Source organism: Bubalus kerabau, chromosome 13 (assembly GCF_029407905.1).
Source record: "Bubalus kerabau isolate K-KA32 ecotype Philippines breed swamp buffalo chromosome 13, PCC_UOA_SB_1v2, whole genome shotgun sequence".
NCBI lineage: Eukaryota > Metazoa > Chordata > Mammalia > Artiodactyla > Bovidae > Bubalus > Bubalus kerabau.
In genome coordinates, this window is record NC_073636.1 from 26,841,586 (window position 1) to 26,862,459 (window position 20,874).

The following is a 20,874-nucleotide window of genomic DNA, read 5'->3' on the forward strand; positions in this document are numbered from 1 at the left end:
GCGACCCCAGAGACAGCAGCCCACCAGGCTCCCCCATCCCTGGGATTCTCCAGGCAAGAACACTGGAGTAGGGTGCTCCAGGTGCTGGGTATGCAGGAATATCAGGTCCATGGTGGGTTCAGAGAGCTTATGGAGCACAGAGATGGGCACACAACTCAAATGGAATGGAGAGTGGTTCGGTTTGGAGGACATGACATCTCAGCAAATACATGAAAAGATGAGTAGGAGTTAGAGCTTAGCAAAGAAATCACAGACCCAAGTGGGAGCAAAGACTGTATGTGAAGATCCTCAAGCAAGAAGGGGATGACTTGATGGATCCCAAGTGGGTAGGTTTGTAGTGTCTGAGGGAAGATGTAGTGAGACATGAGGCTAGGAAATTAAGCAAGGGCCATATTTTAAAGGATGTAGTAGGTTATATGAAAGAAATTTCATACTAAAAGCAATAGGGGTTGGGAGAATGGCATTGAAACATGTATAATATCATATATGAAACGAGTCGCCAGTCCAGGTTCGATGCATGATACTGGATGCTTGGGGCTGGTGTACTGGGACTACCCAGAGGGATGGTACAGGGAGGGAGGAGGGAGGAGGGTTCAGGATGGGGAACATGTGTATACCTGTGGCGGATTCATGTTGATGTATGGCAAAGCCAATACAATATTGTAAAGTTAAAAAATAAAATAAAATAAAAATAAATAAAAGCAATAGGGGACTGATTGTTGGGTTTTACATACAGCAGTGATATAAAGCACAATCACTTAAAAATGCTGGATAGGATGTGAAGAAAAGGGAACCCTCCTACTGATACAGCCATTATGGAGAACAGTAAGGAGATTCCTTAAAAAACTATGAATAACCCTATCCTATGACCAAGGAATCCCACAACTGGGCATATACTCTGAGAAAACTACAATTCAAAAAGAATCCATGTACTCTGGTGTTCATTGCAGTGCTATTTAGAATAGCCAGGACATGGAAGCAGCCTTGATGTCCATTGACAGATGAATGGATGAAGCAGATATTCAATATTCAATGGAATATTACTCAGCTATAAAAAGGAACGAATTTGACTCAATTGTGCTGAGGTAGATAAACCTAGAACCTGTTATACAGAGTGAAGTAAGTCAGAAAGACAAACAAATGCTGTATATTAATGCATATATTTGGAATCTAGAAAAATGGTACTGATGAACCTATTTGCAGGGCAGTATTGGAGACGCAGTAAGAAGACATATATACACTATCATGTGTAAAATAGATAGCCAGTGGGAAGCTGCAGTATAACACGGGGAGCTCAGCCTCGCACTCTGTGATGGCCTAAATGGGTGGGATGAGGGGGAGGGGAGTGAGGCTCATCAGGGAGAAGATATATGTATAATTATGACTGGTTCTTGAAGGATGTTATCCAGGAGAAACCAACACAATATTGTAAAGCAATTTTCCTTCAATTAAAAAATAAATAAAAAAACACAACCATTTTAAAGTGTGGGATTTGCTTTGATGAAGAAGTTGGATTTTTATCATTGCTAAGGTTTATTCTAAAATTCTTTCATTCATGAGTATAAAGCAGTAAATCAAAATGATTTAAATGTGTGCTTCTAATCTGAAAATAATTACTAATAGTAGCAATTAATATGGGACAGTATTAAACAGAGAAAGCCCTGCTTACAAAACATTATTAAACTCGTATTCATCTGTTTGCAAAAAGAACTGAAATTAAAAATTTCTTTGACTCTGAGTACATTTGGTTACTGCTGTGTATTTTCCATCATATCAGTGAAAATATTAGATAATTTCCCATGAGTTTGTGTGTGCTGTTTAATATTACCAATCAAATGTCAATGAAGCTCTGTACTTTTTCTCTCCAGTGATTTAAACTTTTGAGATGCTTCCATTAATTGGAAAATCAATCATCTTTGATAACTTTCCTGACCCTTCTGATACTTGGGAAATCACTGAAACGATTGGCAAAGGAACTTATGGAAAAGTTTTTAAAGTGTTGAATAAGAAAAATGGCCAAAAAGCAGCAGTCAAAATTCTGGATCCCATCCATGTAAGTCACATTTTTTCTCTTGCTTGCTAATTAACTTTTTAAAAAAATCTGTGTTAAACAGTTAAAAAGTCCATTGGTATCTTATCTTGATTTATTTATCACAATGTCAGTTGCAATTTGAAGGAAATGTTTGTTTTAAAATGTCTTGTTAGATTTTCCTTGTTAAATGCTTAACATATATTAGAAGGTCCAATAAATACTTGATAAATAAATATATAGTAAAGAGAAATATGGGGGCTTCCCAGGTGGCATTAGTGGTAAAGAACCTGCCTGCCAATGCAGGAGACATAAGAGAAACAGGTTCGATCCCTGAGTTGGGAAGATCTCCTGGAGGAGGGTGTGGAAACGCACTCCAATATTCTTGCCTGGAGAAGCCCAGGGACAGAGGGGCCTGGAGGGCCACATAGTGTCACACAATCAGATATGATTGAAGTGGCTTAGCATGTACACACACGCAGAGAAGTATATCTGTATATAAGTTTATCTTCTCTCAAGCAGCTCAGTGGTTGATTTAATATTTTTAGATTTCAGAGTGTTGTCAGCGTATAGACTCATGGGTCTGGAAGTAACCCTAAAATTGTCTAATGTCGTCTTGGCTAGATTTCATTTTCCTCCTGTGTTTATTTAGGCTTCAGGCAGAATTCCTCCAAACAAGAAATATATTTTAAAATTTCTTTCAAAAAAGGGAAATTAAATTTCAGGTTTACCTAAGTGTTTCCAAACAGAAATGGCATTCCTTTACAGGGTCTGGTTCCTTGTGAAGAATTCAATGCCGTGGTCAGTCCATATGGCCTCTTTTCCAGCAGTGCCAATGGTGCTTTTTTTGGGAATAGCAGTTGTGATCAGGGAAACTCATCTTGCTTTGCCTGTAAGAGCATGAGATTTGCCTGTAAGAGACAAAATTCTTTTTTCCAGGAGTAAGAGGCTAGATGTTTGGGTGCATTTTCAGCTACTAGGACATATGTAGGTCTCCCCTAGCCCGTGGGGGAGCCAGAATAAACTCAGTGATTCCGTAATCCCTAAACCTCTCCTGAGAGCAACTCCTCCGATTACCCAGCTCTTGGAGAAGGAAATAGCAACCCACTGCAGTACTCTTGCCTGGAAAATCCCATGGACAGAGGAGCCTGGTAGGCTACAGTCCATGGGGTTGCAAAGAGTTGGACACGACTGAGTGACTTCACTTTCACTTTTTGCATGTGATGGGGGTGAGGCTTGGTGGAAATGATGAGATGTGTGTGGAGTAGGCCTGGGAGTTCTCGTTCTTGTCACAGCTCTGACACTCACAAAGCCTGCAAAAGGACTCTGGAAAAAGTCTCTGCCCTCTGTTCATCTTGGGGTTGCTCTTTCTTTTTTGATGGTTTATTTTTACTAGATCTGTTATTACTACATTGTTTTATTTTCTTTTGAGCAGAGGAGAGAGAGGGTGGGGGCTTCTTTTCAAGAAGTAGGTTAGATAAGTGCATGCCTGCTCAGTCGCAAAGTTATTTCTGCCTCTTTGTGACCCCATCTACTGTAGCTCGCCGGCTCCTCTTTTACCCATGGTATTTCCCAGGCAAGAATACTGGAGTGATTTGCTATTTCCTTCTCCAGGGGATCTTCCCAATCCAGGGATCAAACCCATGTCTCCTACACTGGCAAGCGGATTCTTTACCACTGAGCCACCAGGGAGGCCCACTGGAGGAAAAAAATGAGAAGCACTGTGCACAGGCTTAACTGATGCTGCATGACTTCATAGTCTGTTGGAAAGTTCTTGTTAAAACTGAGGGAAGAGAGACACCAATTAAGCTGTATCATAGTAACTACACCACTAGTCTTCGCAATTAGAAGTCTGCCCTTTGAACTTTGCTGTTAAGGATTGGGGTTCATGGTGGCGAGAGAAAGGGCTCCAGGCTGATCCCAATGTGTGGCCCCACAATCAGAGTCTCTCCCCCATTCCTCTGCTTCTTAATGAACAAGAACAAATGACTTGTGAATGTATGTAACAGTTATCCTTTCATAATTTCACATTTGCTATGCAGCCTACCTTACAAATCAGGTTTTATTCTCTTGCTTTAATGAAATATATAGATCCATAACCGTAGTATGAAATGTCTTCTTTTGCTGCTTTTATTCTTGTCATAGTACATATATATTTTTTTAAGAATTCTTTATTTACTCTTCATTCATCATGCCACAAGTCAAATAAAAAAAGATTTATAACCAGGAGATTGTAATCTTAATAAAATAAATTTAAATGCACCCAAGCATTTTGCAGAGTGGCTATTTTATTTTTATTAAAAAGGTCTTACTGTTATGGATTTTGGACTCATAATCTTCTCTCCAACAAAGGGATGAAATGAGAAGGACTAAAAGATAGTAGACAAAAGACTAGTCCTGGATCACACACTAACTAGTTCTGTGACTCTAACTGCCTTGAGCTTTCGTTTCTTTCTTTCTTTTTTTTTTTTACATTTTCTTAGCTTTAGTTTCTTCCTTAGGCTAGTGTTCTGGTCTAAAATTCTTTACAGCTTTGTGATTCCATGATTCTGTCTTAAAACAATGTGGACATTAAATGTTACCATGAAATATTAGAAGTCTTTCATTTATGACAGTGAATTGTTTTCTGTATATATGGTTTTCTAGATATATGACTAAGTGCGTAATCTTGTTTGCAATTTTATTGACAGGATTACAACCTATTCTACTTCTGGTGAATGAGTCTTTAGCTAACTAAAGGCTGTATGCCAGCTTATATAACTTAACCCTTTCACTTTTTTGGAAAGGTAGGAGTTTATTGCATGTATGATTAGTTTTTGATAGCCTTTAAATAGCCTATATTTCAAAGAAACAAAATGAACCAGCTAAAAGTTTTCATGTCAAAACAATAATTTTACCATTGAAATAAAGTTAACACTACAAAGAAAGGAAGATCACCTTAAACAGTTCTCCATATATATTTTTTCACTAGATTTTGTGATTAGAATTCTTTATTTTTATTTTTTAACTTAAAAAATTTTATTTATTTGGCTGCGTCAGGTCTGAGTTGCTCATGGGCTTAGTAGTTTAGGTGCCCGGGCTTAGTTGCCCAGCGGCATGTGGGATCTTAGTTCCCAGACCAAGGATCAATCCCACATCCCCTGCATTGGAAGGCACTGGACCACCAGGGAAGTCCTTATATGTTTCTTTCTAACTGCACATAAAAATAGCCTTTTATTTATTTCTTTTCAATGAAATAAATACAATTAGAGATATTTTTGATTAACAGGAAAATCACAATCTCTCGCCTTAAGCAGTGTAATGAGAAATGTCAATACATTGTATTGAGCACAGTAGAAACTATTCTGACCTTGCTTTGACAAGATAAAATTCTACATTCGCTAGTCTAACTTATGTTTTTTTGACTTTATTCATGTTTTTCTCACTGCTCTCTCCCCATGACTTTTTTGAAACTAGGATATTGATGAAGAGATTGAAGCAGAGTACAGCATCCTAAAAGCACTTTCTGACCACCCTAATGTGGTCAGATTCTATGGCATGTACTTTAAGAAGGATAAAATAAATGGAGATAAGCTATGGCTGGTTCTTGAGGTAAGTGTTCAGAATTATTTCCCATGTGGTGATTTGCAGTGTGGTCTTGGAATGACATGTTTAGTAATGTCACCCCCATAAAGCAATTCATCTGATATGTTCCATTCTGTATCCTTTGTTGAATCTTGTTCCCAGTTCTGGTCGTGCCATCTTTAGAAACACCAGTAAATGAAAGAAAATTAATTAAAGATTAAAAGAAAATGTTTCCATAATAAAAGACTAAAGAAACTAGGATATTTTCCTGGCAGAAGCGCATACTAAAAAGGGACTTCATTATAATTTTTATTTATTCATCTGTGTTTGGTGCAACACGTGACTGAGGCTCAGTGCCAGGTGCTATGATATGAGATAAAATTAATGTAGCTGAGGCTTCATTAGGCAAAAATGGTGAGTTGCTAATTTCTTCTGACTTCACTGAATACTAATGACATAAACTGCAGAACCAGGTACTGTCAGTCCCCCATATCTGTGGGTTCCACATGGTCAGATTCAAACAGCTGTGATCCGTGAATACGGAGGATCAACTGTATTTACATTTATGGGGGGGGGAACCTTACTAGAAGTGGTGTGGAACACTGAATAAGTTGCCAAAGGGATACTGCAGAGTCTGCCTTTTCAATTCCTGAGAATAGCTTGGGACAGTTCTCTCTAATGCAAGAGTATTAGAAGGTGCACCACTAAGGTTACTGCCAGCCGTAGAAGAATGTGTTTTTTTCCGATTTTCACTGGATATTTTTATTTAAGTTGAAGTAATCATTAATTACAATAAAATTTATAAAAATTTCTTAAAGCTTCTTTTATCAAACCTAGGGCTAGTAAAACCTTTATTTGATCACCTTAACAGCATCTATTTATTGTATTTGCATTAATTTACTTTTTATAACATTAGTTTCTGGTGTAAAGTGAGGTGATTCAGTTATATATATTTATATGCTAGGCTGTGTGTGTGCTCAGTCATGTCCGACCCATGGTGACCTCATGGACTATAGCCTGCCAGGCTCCTCTATCCATGAGATTTTTCAAGCAATAATACTGGAGGGGATTGCCATTTTGTCCTCCAAGGGATTTTCCCAAACCAGGGTTAGAACCCAAGTCTCCTATGTCTCTTGCATTGGCAGGTGGATTCTTTATCTCTGAGTCACCTGGGAAGCCCATATATTTATATGTATTAACATAATTATATATATGGCTTATCACAGGATATTAAGTATTCCTTGTGCTGTACAGTTGGATCTTATTGTATATCCATTCTATTAATATATGTAATACTTTGCATTTGCTAATCCCAAACGCCCAATCCATCTCTCCTCCGCCTCCTCTTCCTGTTGACAACCACAAGTTTGTTCTCAGTGTCTTGTATTCACATTATTTTATTAGCATTTGATTATTTTATTTTTTTTTTGGAATGTACCATTGATTTTCCTGTACAGTAATAATTTGCACATTGTCTCCATACTTTATATTTTTTCTATGGTGGTTTTTAAATGAATATACAAGTAGTGATCATTGTAGAGAATACTTGAAACTATAAAAAGAACCACTCTTAATTTTGAATATATTTTCATCTATTTTTGTATGTTTAAAATGATTGACAATATCACATCAGTTTAGCCTATTTTTCAGTTCATATAATTTCAGATAGACTTAATCATTTTTATCTTTAAAAAAAATACATTCACTTGATTAATTTTTTGTTGTTCAGTCACTAAGTCAAGTCCAACTCTTTTCGACCCCCTGGACAGCAGCATGCCAGGCTCCTGTCCTTCACCATCTTCCAGAGTTTGCTTATATTTATGGTCATTGAGTTGGTGATGCTGTATAACCATCTCATCCTCTGCTGCCCCCTTCTCTTTTTGCCTTCAGTCTTTTGCAGCATCAGGGTTTTTTCCAGTGAGTTGGTTCTTCACATCAGGTGTCCAAAGTACTGGAGCTTCAGCTTCAATATCCATCCTTTCAATGAATATTCAGGGTTGATTTCCTTTAGGATTGACTGGTTTGATCTCCTTGCAAGTCCAAGTGACTCTCAAGAGTATTCTCCAGCACCGCAGTTTGAAAACATCAATTCTTTGGTGCTCAGCCTTCTTTGTGGTCCAACTCTCACATCTGTACATGACTACTGGAAAAACCATAGCTTTGACCATAGGGACTTTTGTTGGCAAAGTAATGTCTCTACTTTGTAATACACTGTCTAGGTTTATCATAGCTTTTCTTCCAAGGAGCAAACACCTTTGAGTTTCATAGAAAGCAGTAATACAGGACAGTATTATTGTAGATCCAGGTTAGTGGTGCCACCCTTTGCTGAGCAGGTAGGTATGTGTCTTTCCTGAGTTGGTTGTTGAACCTGGAAACAGATGGTTCAGTTTCTCTACTCTTTCATTTTCTAATCCATGTTCTGAATGTTAGCACGATTATTGATTGCCCCTCTGGAATCCTACATCCTCCTGCTCCATCCTGTCTGCCAGGTGTCTGACCCCTGCTGCCTCTCTGCTGCTCATCTGGGTGGAATCCACTTTCCTGGATTCCTTGGTCTCTTCTTTCCAAGGTTACTTCTCTGTTTTGCACATCAGGAATTCTGTGTGTTCCTCCTATTATTCACTGTACTGATGTCACCAAATATTGAGTCCCTTCAGTTCAGTTTCTCTAGGGAGCAAAACATCCAGTCTCTGTGTGTGTGTGTGTGTGAAGTAGCTCTGGCAGGCTTCTGGATGTGGGTATTTTGAATGTGGCATAAGAGGGCATCAAGTCTTTTGAAGAGAGACTTGCAAAGGAAGCCTTGTTTTCTGCCCCTCCCGTCCCACCTCCTCCACTTTCACTGTTATCTTGCCCTCTCTGGGTTAATCTGCTCAGGTGACCTCAACACAGCTCCCCCACCTAGCACTTTGGTTTGTGGCTTTCTCTGTGTTGCTGGGTCAGTTAACCACTCAGTCACCTGCATTCCATGTTGAACAATTTTGTTGCAATCTCTTCTTCACTTCTCTCCCATTTTGTTCTTTTTTTCTAGTGGTTTTATGTTTTTATTTTTTTTTTAATTCCTTTACTGGCATTTTCATGGAGATTCATGAGTAAGAGGAAATACATGTATATATTTAATCTGCCACTTTTGATTGAATCATAGTCTTTCAAAATTACAATAGAATTTTCAAGAACCTTTTCAGAATCTGAAACTATTACTTTATAGAAGTTAAAAAAAAAATGTTTTAAGAGCCAGGCGTGTTCTTTGATGATAGGCAACTTATTATGATTTCAGAATTATTTTGTATTTCTCAATTCAAGATAGCTTTATATTTTTAGTTAAATCACACAAAAAAAAACAGAGCAAAACTTTTACTTCTCTCAACACAATTACCCAAGTTCAGTTCAGTCACTCAGTCGTGTCCGACTCTTTGCGACCCCATGAATCGCAGCACGCCAGGCCTCCCTGTCCATCACCAACTCCCAGAGCTCACTCAAACTCACGTCCATTGAGTCGGTGATGCCATCCAGCCATCTCATCCTCTGTTGTCCCCTTCTCCTCCTGCCCCCAATCCCTCCCAGCATCAGAGTCTTTTCCAATGAATCAACTCTTCACGTGAGGTGGCCAAAGTACTGGAGTTTCAGCTTTAGCATCATTCCTTCCAAAGAAATCCCAGGGCTGATCTCCTTTAGAATGGACTGGTTGGATCTCCTTGCAGTCCAAGGGACTCTCAAGAGTCTTTTTCAACACCACAGTTCAAAAGCATCAATTCTTCAGTGCTCAGCCTTCTTCACAGTCCAACTCTCACATCCATACATGACCACAGGAAAACCCATAGCCTTGACTAGATGGACCTTTGTTGACAAGGTATTGTCTCTGCTTTTGAATATGCTGTCTAGGTTGGTCATAACTTTTCTTCCAAGGAGTAAACGTTTTTTAATTTCATGGCTGCAGTCACCATCTACAGTGATTTTGTAGCCCCAAAAATAAAGTCTGACACTGTTTCCACTGTTTCCCCATCTATTTCCCATGAGGTGATGGGACCAGATGCCATGATCTTTGTTTTCTGAATGTTGAGCTTTAAGCCAACTTTTTCACTCTCCTCTTTCACTTTCATCGAGAGGCTTTTTAGTTCCTCTTCACTTTCTGCCATAAGGGTGGTGTCATCTGCATATCTGAGGTTATTGAGATATTTCTCCCAGCAATCTTGATTCCAGCTTGTGCTTCTTCCAGCCCAGCGTTTCTCATGATGTACTCTGCATAGAAGTTAAATAAGCAGGGTGACAATATACAGCCTTGACGTACTCCTTTTCCTATTTGGAACCAGTGTGTTGTTCCATGTCCAGTTCTAACTCTTGCTTCCTGACCTGCATATAGGTTTCTCAAGAGGCAGGTCAGGCGGTCTGGTATTCCCATCTCTTTCAGAATTTTCCACAGTTTATTGTGCTCCACACAGTCAAAGGCTTTGGCATAGTCAATAAAGCAGAAATAGATGTTTTTCTGGAACGCTTTTGCTTTTTCGATGATCCAGCGGATGTTGGCAATTTGATCTCAAGTAACAGAATAAATTATGAACTTAAGCCATTTTGTCTTAAATTAATGGATAATTTACTTCATATTTGTGTTTGTGTATTTGAGATGTGATGCTCTGCAAATCCTTGATGGAGTCCTGAATAAAAATTGTGTATATTTATATCTTTGAGAACATTTTCAATAATGCATCTCTTATGTTTTTTTTCCATGTAAAATAATTGGAAAATTAGCATTTGAAGATTCAGTTGTTCTGCTTAATATAGGCCTAAATGTCAAGAACAAAAGTATAAATCTTTCCCAGAGTTTAAACTATTGAATAAGATCCGCTGATGTCTTTTATGCCTAACAAATTCCTATTCTAATTATATTGTCATTTCTTAGTATTATCACTCAGGGTTAGGTGAGAGTTGAAGATTCCAGATCATAGTTAAAGTGTTCTTTTGAGAGAGCAGAAAAGATTGATTAAAAAGGTCTTGTAACATCCAGTACAAGTGAAGTGGCATCCTGATGCAATGAATCAGCAGAGACTTAGCTTCTTTGAACTTTGTACATATGTTTTTAAAATTTATTTTTAATTGGAGAATAATTGCTTTACAATGTTATGTCAGCTTCTGCCATAGAACAGCATGAATTAGCCATGAATATACATATATCTCCTCCCTCTTGAACCTTCCTTCTACCCCGCCCCGCATCCCATCCCTCTGCGTTGTCGCAGAGCACCGGTTAACCTCCCTGTGTTATACAGCAACTTCTCACTAGCTGTTTTACATATTGTCTTTATTATTAGATGTAAGAGTTGGAAATATCCCTTAACGGCTTGAGAAAAAAGAATAAACAGTAGTTTATTAAAATAGTATTTCAGAAATCTGATCTATTTGAAATTCAAAGTTGAGGGAAAACATGGAAAAAGCAAAGAACTGGCAACTGTATGTAAGACAATTGATTTACATATGCAAGTTAGACTGATTACATATACACATAAGTGGTACAATTACCTGATTTATAAACATGAATGGTGCAGGTGCTGCTTTAAAGGCACTTTCAGAAAATTGGCTTGTGGCATCAATACTTTATTCTACAAAATGACTGCTAATTATACCTCTTATCATAATAAATCTCCAATAAATTATTTTGCTGGCTTCCCTAGTGGCTCAGTGGTAAAGAATCTGCCTGCAATGCAGGAGACACAGGAGATGTGGGTTCAATCCCCTGGGTTGAGAAGATCCCCTGGAGGAGGGCATGGCAACCCTCTCCAGTCTTCTTGCTTGGAGAGTCCCCTGGACAGAGGAGCCTGGCGGGCTACAGTCCATGGGTCACAAAGAGTCAGACACGACTGAAACAACTGTGCACGCATGCAAGCGCACAAATTATTTTGCGTGGGGGTACCCAAAGGATGGCCAAATAGGAACTTTGGTGGTACCCAGAAAGTCCTGCTAATAGTGCCAGACTTCTGATATGAATCTGCGTAAAGATGGTGCTTCTTGGAGGGTCTGAGTAGCATCCTTGTTATCAGCCTGGCATGTGTAGGGGGTGGGCGGACTGTACCAGCTTGGACAGACTCTCACCCAGAGTTTTTCCATCTTGAAAAATCATTGTATTTATATTGCAATCCAGAATTGAAATTCCAAGAAGAGAATTTCTTGCTCAGATTTTACTGGGCCATCTATTTTCTCTGTTATTTAGTTGTGATTTTTGAATTATTGCTTTCACTTTGATACAATTTTTCCTCTTCCTGTATTTTTATTAAATTTAGTTATACTATAATTTCTTGAGCATGAATAATATACACGGCTCTGTTTAGAAATTATTTCCTTCTAAATTCTCTGTATGTTCATTTTCAGAACATACAGAAGAGCACTAGTTGCTAGCCCTCCTACATTCCAGTTACACACTTGTAATGAAACTACGAAAGAAGAGAAGGGGTAGAAGATTTTCTCCTATGGGAACTGATATATATATATAGTTTTTTTTTTTTTTGCAAAATGTTTATGGGAATTTTTATTGTCACTTAATATTTAGGTTTTCCTAATGATGTCAGCATAAAGGGAGAACCAGTTTTTTGTTTTTTTTTTACTTATGCCTTTTGAAATACCATACTTATATTTCATATTAATTTTTGCTTATTGCTATTACATATCTCTTGACTGACTTGCTTTGTAAAATACAGACACCTCTTTTTTAAATTTAAAAAGTTATATATTTATCTATGTATTTGGCTGTGTTGGTTCTTAGTGGTGGTACTCAGGATCTTTAGTTGGGGCATTTGGAATTCCCTGACCAAGGATCAAACCCAGGGCCCCTCCATTGGGAGCTCTGAGTCTTAGCCACTGGTCCAACAGGGAAGTCCCTGTAGATTTTGCTTTTGCTTAGTGTTCCTTTTCACTCCCAGTGTCTACCATGGAGGGTCAGGAGCAGGATGGAGGGGGACCTTGGGAGGTGGGAGGTGGTTCATTTCTGCATATCCTTACCACCAAACCAGGAGATGAGATGAAAAAACAGGGTTGAAATTGAGTTAAGTTGGTCTGGTACTAGGCATCTACTGCAGATGAGCACAGAGGGCAAATTTGAGATTTAACTATAATTTCCCCCTTCTTAGTTGGATGAACAGCAACACCTTAAGTACACAAGGAATATAATCTTCTGTCTCAACATCTATTTGTCTAGTGTATCCTCAGCCATTACGGAACCAAAATCCAGAGTTAGGACATCTTTTTGTTAAAAGGTCTTTCCCTTCATAATCCAGTCTTAGCTGTAATTGCTCCTTTCATGGCAGTAGTGCAGGCTGAATTCTATTATTTATCTGAATTAGTCCTGATTTGTTCATTCTTAATAGTGACACTGCTTTCTCTCTTTGCTTTCTAATTATAGCATTTTTTCTCTTTGAAATTATATCCTTTTCAAGAGATCAAAGGCTGGAAATTACAGGTGGCATTTGGAAGCACAAAAGTTCAGTAAATAGTCCTAAAGCCTCACAAATGCACATTTCTGGTAACGAAAGTGATTTTCATGGACTTGAATACTAACTTTCGTGCATTATTAGTTATTCTGCATTTATACTTACATCTAATAAGTAAGAGACGATCCATCATGAGAAAAGGAAACTATAGGAGGACAGAAAGAAAATGAGTTAGAATGAATGAATGGTTTCTGTTTGCTCAGCTATTAACTCTGTAATGTTGCTGCCCGGGAGATAACATGTACATGGAAGGGGACAGGGAACCCCTGCAGGCTTGTGTATGTGGGAGGGGGCAGGGAAGCAGGACAGGGCTGCAAAGCTGGGCTTCTGAACCACTCTGATGGCACAGCACCGGTCCTTCCTTTCATTAGCTGTGCACAGTGGCAGTGGAGTAGACAAATGCCGATTCTTTTCATGCTCTTAGGGCTGGAACAACCATTCCCAGCTCTCATATAAAAGGCTGTTATTTGGTGTACTCACCACAGAACAAGACAGACAATTACCTAGAGTCGTCTCATTTTTTTGTTTAAAGGGCAGGATGGAAAAACAGTATACATGTACTCCTTTATATTCTTATAACCCTGAAAATACATAAAAACATGTATAATGCTGGTATATCTTTTTTCCCTAATAGTACTTCGGTGCTTGCAAATGCATCTGCTCTCTGAATAGGAGTGCAAGTTTATAATATTAACCACAGAGGGAAAAATGTGACATGTTTTGCCATTTGGTAAATCATATATTTTGACTGTGTGTGCTAAGTCGCTTCAGTTGTGTCTAACTCTTCTTTGCAACCCCATAGATTGTAGCCCACCAGGCTCCTCTGTCCATAGGCTTCTCCAGGCAAGAATACTTGAGTGGGTTGCCATGCCCTCCTCGAGGGGGTCTTCCCAACCCAGGGATCAAACCTATGTCTCCTGTAGCTCCTGTATTGCAGGCAGATTCTTCACTGCTGAGCCACCAGGGAAGCCCATATTTTGACCAGGCAGATTAAAAGATTTCTTCTACATTTTCTTGTTTATCAAAGATATATTGTTGCTCACATTTCCAATGTTTGATGGTTTTCCCAAGAATTTTGAAATGCTTTAGGATGAGGGATGCCGTTTTATATCTTGATTTAGTGGTTACAGAATTGTACACAATTACCAAAATACATCAAAATGCATACTTCAGTGAGTCAATTAGAATGTGTGTCTGTAATAGCTTAAACATACTACTTCTAGTTTACAAGTTAGAAAAGTAATGTGAAAATTGTACATATTACAGTATTACACATTAGGAAACATTATTAGGTGATGGTGTCACTCTTATTAATATTGTATCAGTCTTTCATTGGAATGCAGAATTTGCTACATCAGTATATGTATTTTATTGATATTGAGTCACACATTTCACATTTGAAGAGGCACCTTCCATTTCATGTAAAAAGGTGGCCTTCTGTCATTATGTGTGTGTACATGCATAAGTGTCCAGGACTAAAGTATATTCACCCAGTCACTTACTAATTCCATAAATATCTATTACGTTGGGCCAAGCATTCTGGGAGGTTCTGGGTATTCAGTAGAGAATGAGACCAGCTGTCATCCTGGTGCTTAGAGAGTCTAATAGTGCAGAAAGACAATTTAAAACTTAATAGACAAATTAATTAAATAATTATACATTGTTTCTGATACTGTGGGCTTCCCTGGTGGCTCAGTGGTAAAGAATCTGCCTGCAATGCAGGAGATCCAGGTTTGATTCCTGGATTGGGAAGATCTTCTGAAGGAGGGCATGGCAACCCACTCCAGTACTCTTGCCTGGAGAATCCCAGGGACCGAGGAGCCTGACCGGCTACATACAGTTCATAGGGTTGCACAGAGTTGGACATGATTACAGTGATTAAGCAGCAGTAGCACTGATACTGTGAAGAACAGAAGTGGAGTGCTAACAAAGAATGAAAAAGACCTTTTGTGAAGAGAGAAGTCAAAGAAGGCCTAGATGAGTGGGTAACACTTAAGCTTCCACCTGAAAAAAAAGAAACAAACCGAGGTTCCTGTTAGTACCTTTGTTCTTTAATATACATCCCAGACACTCTGGAAAGACTCAGCCCCATCTCAAACCCACAGAAGCGGAAACTCCAGGAATGAGGGCTCAGAAACTTATTTTTTAAACAAGTCCTAAGGTGATTCTTATCAAAAGAAAGTTTGGAAAACCCTGCCAGAGGTCCTTGGATTTCAGGGTGCATTAGAAATAGTCTGGGACTTCTGCTTCTGGCTATGACAGTAAATTGTGTCACACCGCGCAGTTGTACTGTAAATACCTAAAACACTACATAGAATATATTTTTAAAAACATAACAGTTTTCCAGCACTGTGAAAGAGACAGCTTAGGCTTGTGATATTGAGAAAAGGAAATTGGAGGAACACTACAATCATTGCATCTTTATTCTTGGAAACAGTTTCCAGACCACGGGGATAAGAAGGACGTTCCCAAGGAGATCAGAGCAATCTTGCTGAACTGAAAAGATTGTTAAGACAAAAGTGACTGGAATTTTCAAAGAGAGAGTTAAGCAGGAAAAATACTCCAGAAATCTGCATGGGGGTTCCCTTGAGTCTTTGACTGGAAACCAAGCTGGAGATGGATAGGGCAAGATTCTAGGCAGTTGGGCAACGAACAATAATAAGGGTAAGAATTACTGAAAAGCAGTAATCTGAACAACTACTGGAGTTTGTGCAAGCTGGAGAGATACTTGAGTTCTGACCAGTCAAATTGAGTAATCTTTGTTGAACATCTAAGATGCTTAGTAGAGACCCTGCTGACAGGTTATGCGTTAAAGGAAGGGTTAGACTCACCCTAGAATAAGAACTACCCTTGGCCTCCTATAAAAATTTCAAAAACAGAGCTTGAAATGTTCATGTCAGTCCACAAGCAGATGAACTGCCTATCAGAACAAAATTCAGCATTCATTAAGAGAAGACAGCAAAATCTGAACATTTAAATGTGAAATTAGTTATGGCCATCATTTAATAAAAATTAATAAATATATAAAAAAGCAAGAAAAGGTAACCCATTGTCAGAAGAAGAATCAGTCAAATGAAACAGACCCAGAAATAATCAGGATAATGGAATTAGCAGATAAAGACTTTAAAATAGCTATTATAATAGTGTTCTCGAATAAAACTTCAAGAAGAGTTAGGTTAAAATGAAAAAAGGAAAGGAGAAGGCAATTCAGATTAAAACCACAATGAAACTACTAGTATACACTCACTAAAATGACTAACATTTAAAAGACTGATACTTCCCAGTGTTGGTGAGGTTGTGAAGCAAACTGAACTTTTTTAGATTATTTAGGCAGTGTGAAATGGTGCAGTCACTCTGCAGGCAATATAGCTAATGTCTTATTACATCTGTGGTTACCTTATGATCCAAAAGTGTCACTTGTAGGCATTTGCTAAAAATTGGTTTCTATAAAAAGAATCAAACACTTTTATAAAATGAGCAGAGTAAAACCTAGATGAGTGTCAGAAAATGAGTTTCAGCTTTTGTGGTCTCACATGGGATGTGGTCAGACTAAGTGAGGGTCTTAGAGCATTCAATATAAACAAAAAGCAATGAAAAACAGCAAAAGTCAGAAATGCCAACTGCAGAAATCAGTAGTCCTTTTCCAGAAATTTGAGTAAAAATCTCATATCCTGTCCTTACATAGTAAAGACAGAATGCACTGTGAAAGCTTATAAAAGCTGTCTTTGGAAGTGAGTTGTGACGATCTGTTTAGAGATTTAGTTTTTTTTTTCTTTAATGTTTGACTACAGCCTGAGTAGAGAATTCACTTTTAGGGCTGCTCTGTTCTTTCATTAGTGTAGCTCTGGTTTAAGAAAATTATACTTCAATTTTGTTTGATGAGAGAACATGAAGGCCCTATTATAGCACTGTGTTACAAAGCGACACTTACGGGTTTTTTGGTCTCCTGCTACGAATCTCTTTTTAGTCTGTCTTGGTGATTTAAGAATTGCATAGGGTTAATATGACACAATTCATTTCCCCGGATACAGTTCTTTTTAAGTGGAAACATATGGTCATTTTCAATTTTTGTGATCTATTGCTTAATTTAAGAACATTTTCATTTCCTTTAATATATTTTAATCCTTCACATTCATTTAAAAACAAACATACTTCAGTTAATTTTTTAAAAATTTGTCTTCATACGTGAAAGGCATTTTATGCTAGTCGAACAAAAGTAGATTTCATTAAAGATGATATTTGAAATTTTGAATGAGGATTTAGAAAATTCATGGTGTTATCTTGAACATCTTTAGAAAAAGATCAGCCCCAAATTAACTTGTGGCTTATTGACATTTGGTCCCTGTGGTCTGTTTAATACATTCCATGTTTGTTGTATTTGTCTTCTCCTTTTCCCTTTTCATTTTAACATATATTTTTTATATTTATAAAATGGCATTTTATATAACAGTAAATATTAGTGACAGCTTCATCAATCAAAATGAATGAACTTTAGAAGTATATTATTGGTTAAAGAAAAAAGCAAATCCAGGTAGGATACTATTTGTATAAAGCACAAAGCAAAGCAAAACTGAACCATGTATTTTAGAAGAAATGTATTTATAATGAAGAAAGAAGTTTTAAAGACAGGAATGATAAACACAAAATTTAGGATAGTGGTTATTTCTCACGGGAAGAAGCAGAAGGATGGCATAATTTTAACACAACAGTAGGAAAGAAGAACCCTTAACTTGACTCTTCTTGAAGTTTAATTCAAAAGATCCTTTTCCATTCTGAAAAATTAAACCACAGTTCCTGCTTAAGTAGCAGCCAGATAGTAGAATAATTATTAATGGTTTCTAAGCTTTATTTTTTTGGGCTCCAAAATCACTGCAGATGGTGATTGCAGCCATGAAATTAAAAGACACTCCTTGGAAGGAAAGTTATGACCAACCTAGATAGCATATTCAAAAGCAGAGACATTACTTTGCCAACAAAGGTCCGTCTAGTCAAGGCTATGGTTTTTCCAGCGGTCATGTATGGATGTGAGAGTTGGACTGTGAAGAAAGCTGAGTGCCGAAGAATGGATGCTTTTGAACTGTGGTGTTGGAGAAGACTCTTGAGAGTCCCTTGGACTGCAAGGAGATCCAACCAGTCCATTCTAGAGGAGATCAGTCCTGGGTGTTCATTGGAAGGACTGATGCTAAAGCTGAAACTCCAGTACTTTGGCCACCTCACGCGAAGAGTTGACTCATTGGAAAAGACTGATGCTGGGAGGGATTGGGGGCAGGAGGAGAAGGGGACGACAGAGGATGAGGTGGCTGGATGGCATCACCAACTCAATGGACGTGAGTCTGAGTGAACTCCAGGAGTTGGTGATGGACAGGGAGGCCTGGCGTGCTGTGATTCATGGGGTCGCAAAGAGTCAGACACGACTGAGCGACTGAACTGAACTGAAGCTAACACTCTGGGGCATCTGTCATAACTTGGATTAATTTTGCATGCCCTTTCATTATTAGTTGAGGACCTTTTTGAATATACTTGATGTTGGCAGCTAGATTTTAAAAATTAATAGATTTTATTTTTTGAACAGGTTCAGGTTTGTGGAAAAATTGAGTGGTAAGTTCAGAGAGTTCCCATATCCTCCCGCCCAAGTTTTCTTTGTTATTAACATCTTGCATTGGTATGGTACATCTGTTATGGTTGGTGAGACAGTAATGACACATTATTGTTAACTGAGGGCTTCCCTGGTGGCTCAGACAATAAAGAATCTGCCTGCAATGCAGAAGACTTGGGTTCAATCCCTGGGTAGGGAAGGTGCCCTGGAGAAGAACATGGCAACCCATCCCAGTGTTCTTGCCTGGAGATTCCATGAACAGCGGAGCCTGGCAGGCTACAGTCCATGGGGTCACAAAGAGTCGGACACAACTGAAGTGATTAATATGCATGCATTATTAACTAAAGTCCATTGTTTACATTAGGGTTAATTCTTTGCACTGTACATTTTACAGATATTTTAAAGACTTTATTTTTTAGAGTAGTTTTATTAGCATCACAGAAGTATTGAGAGGGAGGTATAGAGTTTTCTCATATGTCCCCAGCCCTCACACATACTCTACAATGAGTTTTGAAAATTTAAAAAGTGGCCCTAAAACTTAGTTCCCTTAAATAAGTGCTTTGCAATTTAAGGGCTCTGAATTTCATTTCCATCAGTTTTGAATAATTTTGTGACCCCCATCATGCTGGGCCACCGGAGGCAGCGTGACCCTGTATTCTGCTGTCAGAATACTCTTCTGCTTATCCTGTTAAAAGGTGTTCCCTTTCCTGCAGAAGAAAATGTCCCTTTTGGAATGCCAGGTCTGCCCCTGCTCCTGGAGAAGATGAAAGTTTTGTTTAATGTAAAAAGACACCAATTATAAATGGAGTTGCATCTCAATGCTCATTTGTAAGTTTGCGTTTAGATTTTAAATACACTTATAGAGACAATATTATAAAAGAGGGCTTCCCTGAAGGTCCAATGGTTAAGACTTCACTGTTCAATGCAGGGGTTGTAGATTCACTTCCTGGTGGAGGAGCTATGACCCCACATGTCTTGTGGCCAAAACAGCAAAACGTAAAGCAGAAGCAGCATTGTAACAAATTCAATAAAGACTTTAACAATGGTCTGCATCAAAAAAATCTTAAAAAAAAAGCAACTTTGATATCACACATGATGTCTAGATCGACATGTCAGCCCAGACAACCTGTTGGGGGATCATGATATATCATGATTAAATGTAAGGCTGGACTCTAAAATCAGGCTGTCCAAGTTCCTGTCTTAGCTCTGTCACTACAATGTGATCTTTCCTGAGTTACCTTACCATTTTGTGCCTCACTTTCCCCATCTTTAGTATGGAGATGATAATAATACCTACTTTACAGAGTGGTGAGACATATGGATAATGCATGTAAATGGGTTAGGAATGTGCTAACGTAAAGTCTGTGCTCAATACAACTGTTATTATATAATTCATAATGTATCAGAAGTGTTCAGGCATCCAATAAAATCTAATTACCATGTTAGAAGAAAGTTTGAGAGAAAATATGTTCAGTATTTCAGACAAGGATGCTACGAACGCACTTCCTTTCACCTTTCTCTACTCCGTTTAGGTCAGTAGAGTCGAGGAAATGACAACTCTTAGTTCTCAGGCACTGAGGTGACAGAGGAGACCCCAGAGGTCAGGGTAAGAGCAAGGAGCCCTGCGGGGAGAGAGAGCTGACAGCAAAGACTGAAGGATCCCAGGTTAGGGGACCAGGTGTTCCTGCGGTCAAAGCTTTGCTGGGGCCTTTTAGCTAGTTATGTCCCCACTCATGTTCCACTGTTGATGTCAGTGTTTCTCTCCTCTGCAAATAGGCTCGTGCTTGCGCTCAGTTGCTCAGTCGTGTCTGACTCTTTGTGACCCCATGGACTGTAGCCCACCAGGCTTCTCTGTCCATAGAATTCTCCAGTCAAGAATAGAGTAGGTTGCCATTTCCTTCTTCATGGGAACTTCCCGACCCTGGAATCAAACCCATGTCTCGTGCATTGGCAAGAGGATTCTTTAACATCTAAGCCACATGTAGCTCCTAGTAATGTTTGCTGTGGGACTTCATGTTACCTATCTTGGAAGAAACCCGGATGTGAAAAATTCCCCTACCATGTTCTTCCCTCTTGTTTTTCTTTTTAGCGTCCTCTGCTCTTTGGAGATGCAAAGGGAGAAAGTTAGGAAACGTGATGTTTAAAATAGTTTTCTAAAATACTATTTGTAATCCTTATTTCAGTGCACTCTGAGATTTTACCAGAGAGGAAGTATG

General features: G+C 38.6%; 1 protein-coding gene across 1 annotated transcript in view; it reads left to right on the forward strand.

The window, feature by feature from the left end:
- The first annotated feature begins 1,885 nt into the window (after nt 1-1,885).
- Nucleotides 1,886-20,874, forward strand: part of MYO3A (myosin IIIA) — a 161,861-nt gene continuing 142,872 nt past the window's right edge. Inside the window, exons 1-2 of the mRNA XM_055545372.1 lie at nt 1,886-2,053; nt 5,486-5,620. Coding sequence (XP_055401347.1) covers nt 1,886-2,053; nt 5,486-5,620 — 303 coding nt within the window. The remainder of the gene's footprint in view (nt 2,054-5,485; nt 5,621-20,874) is intronic.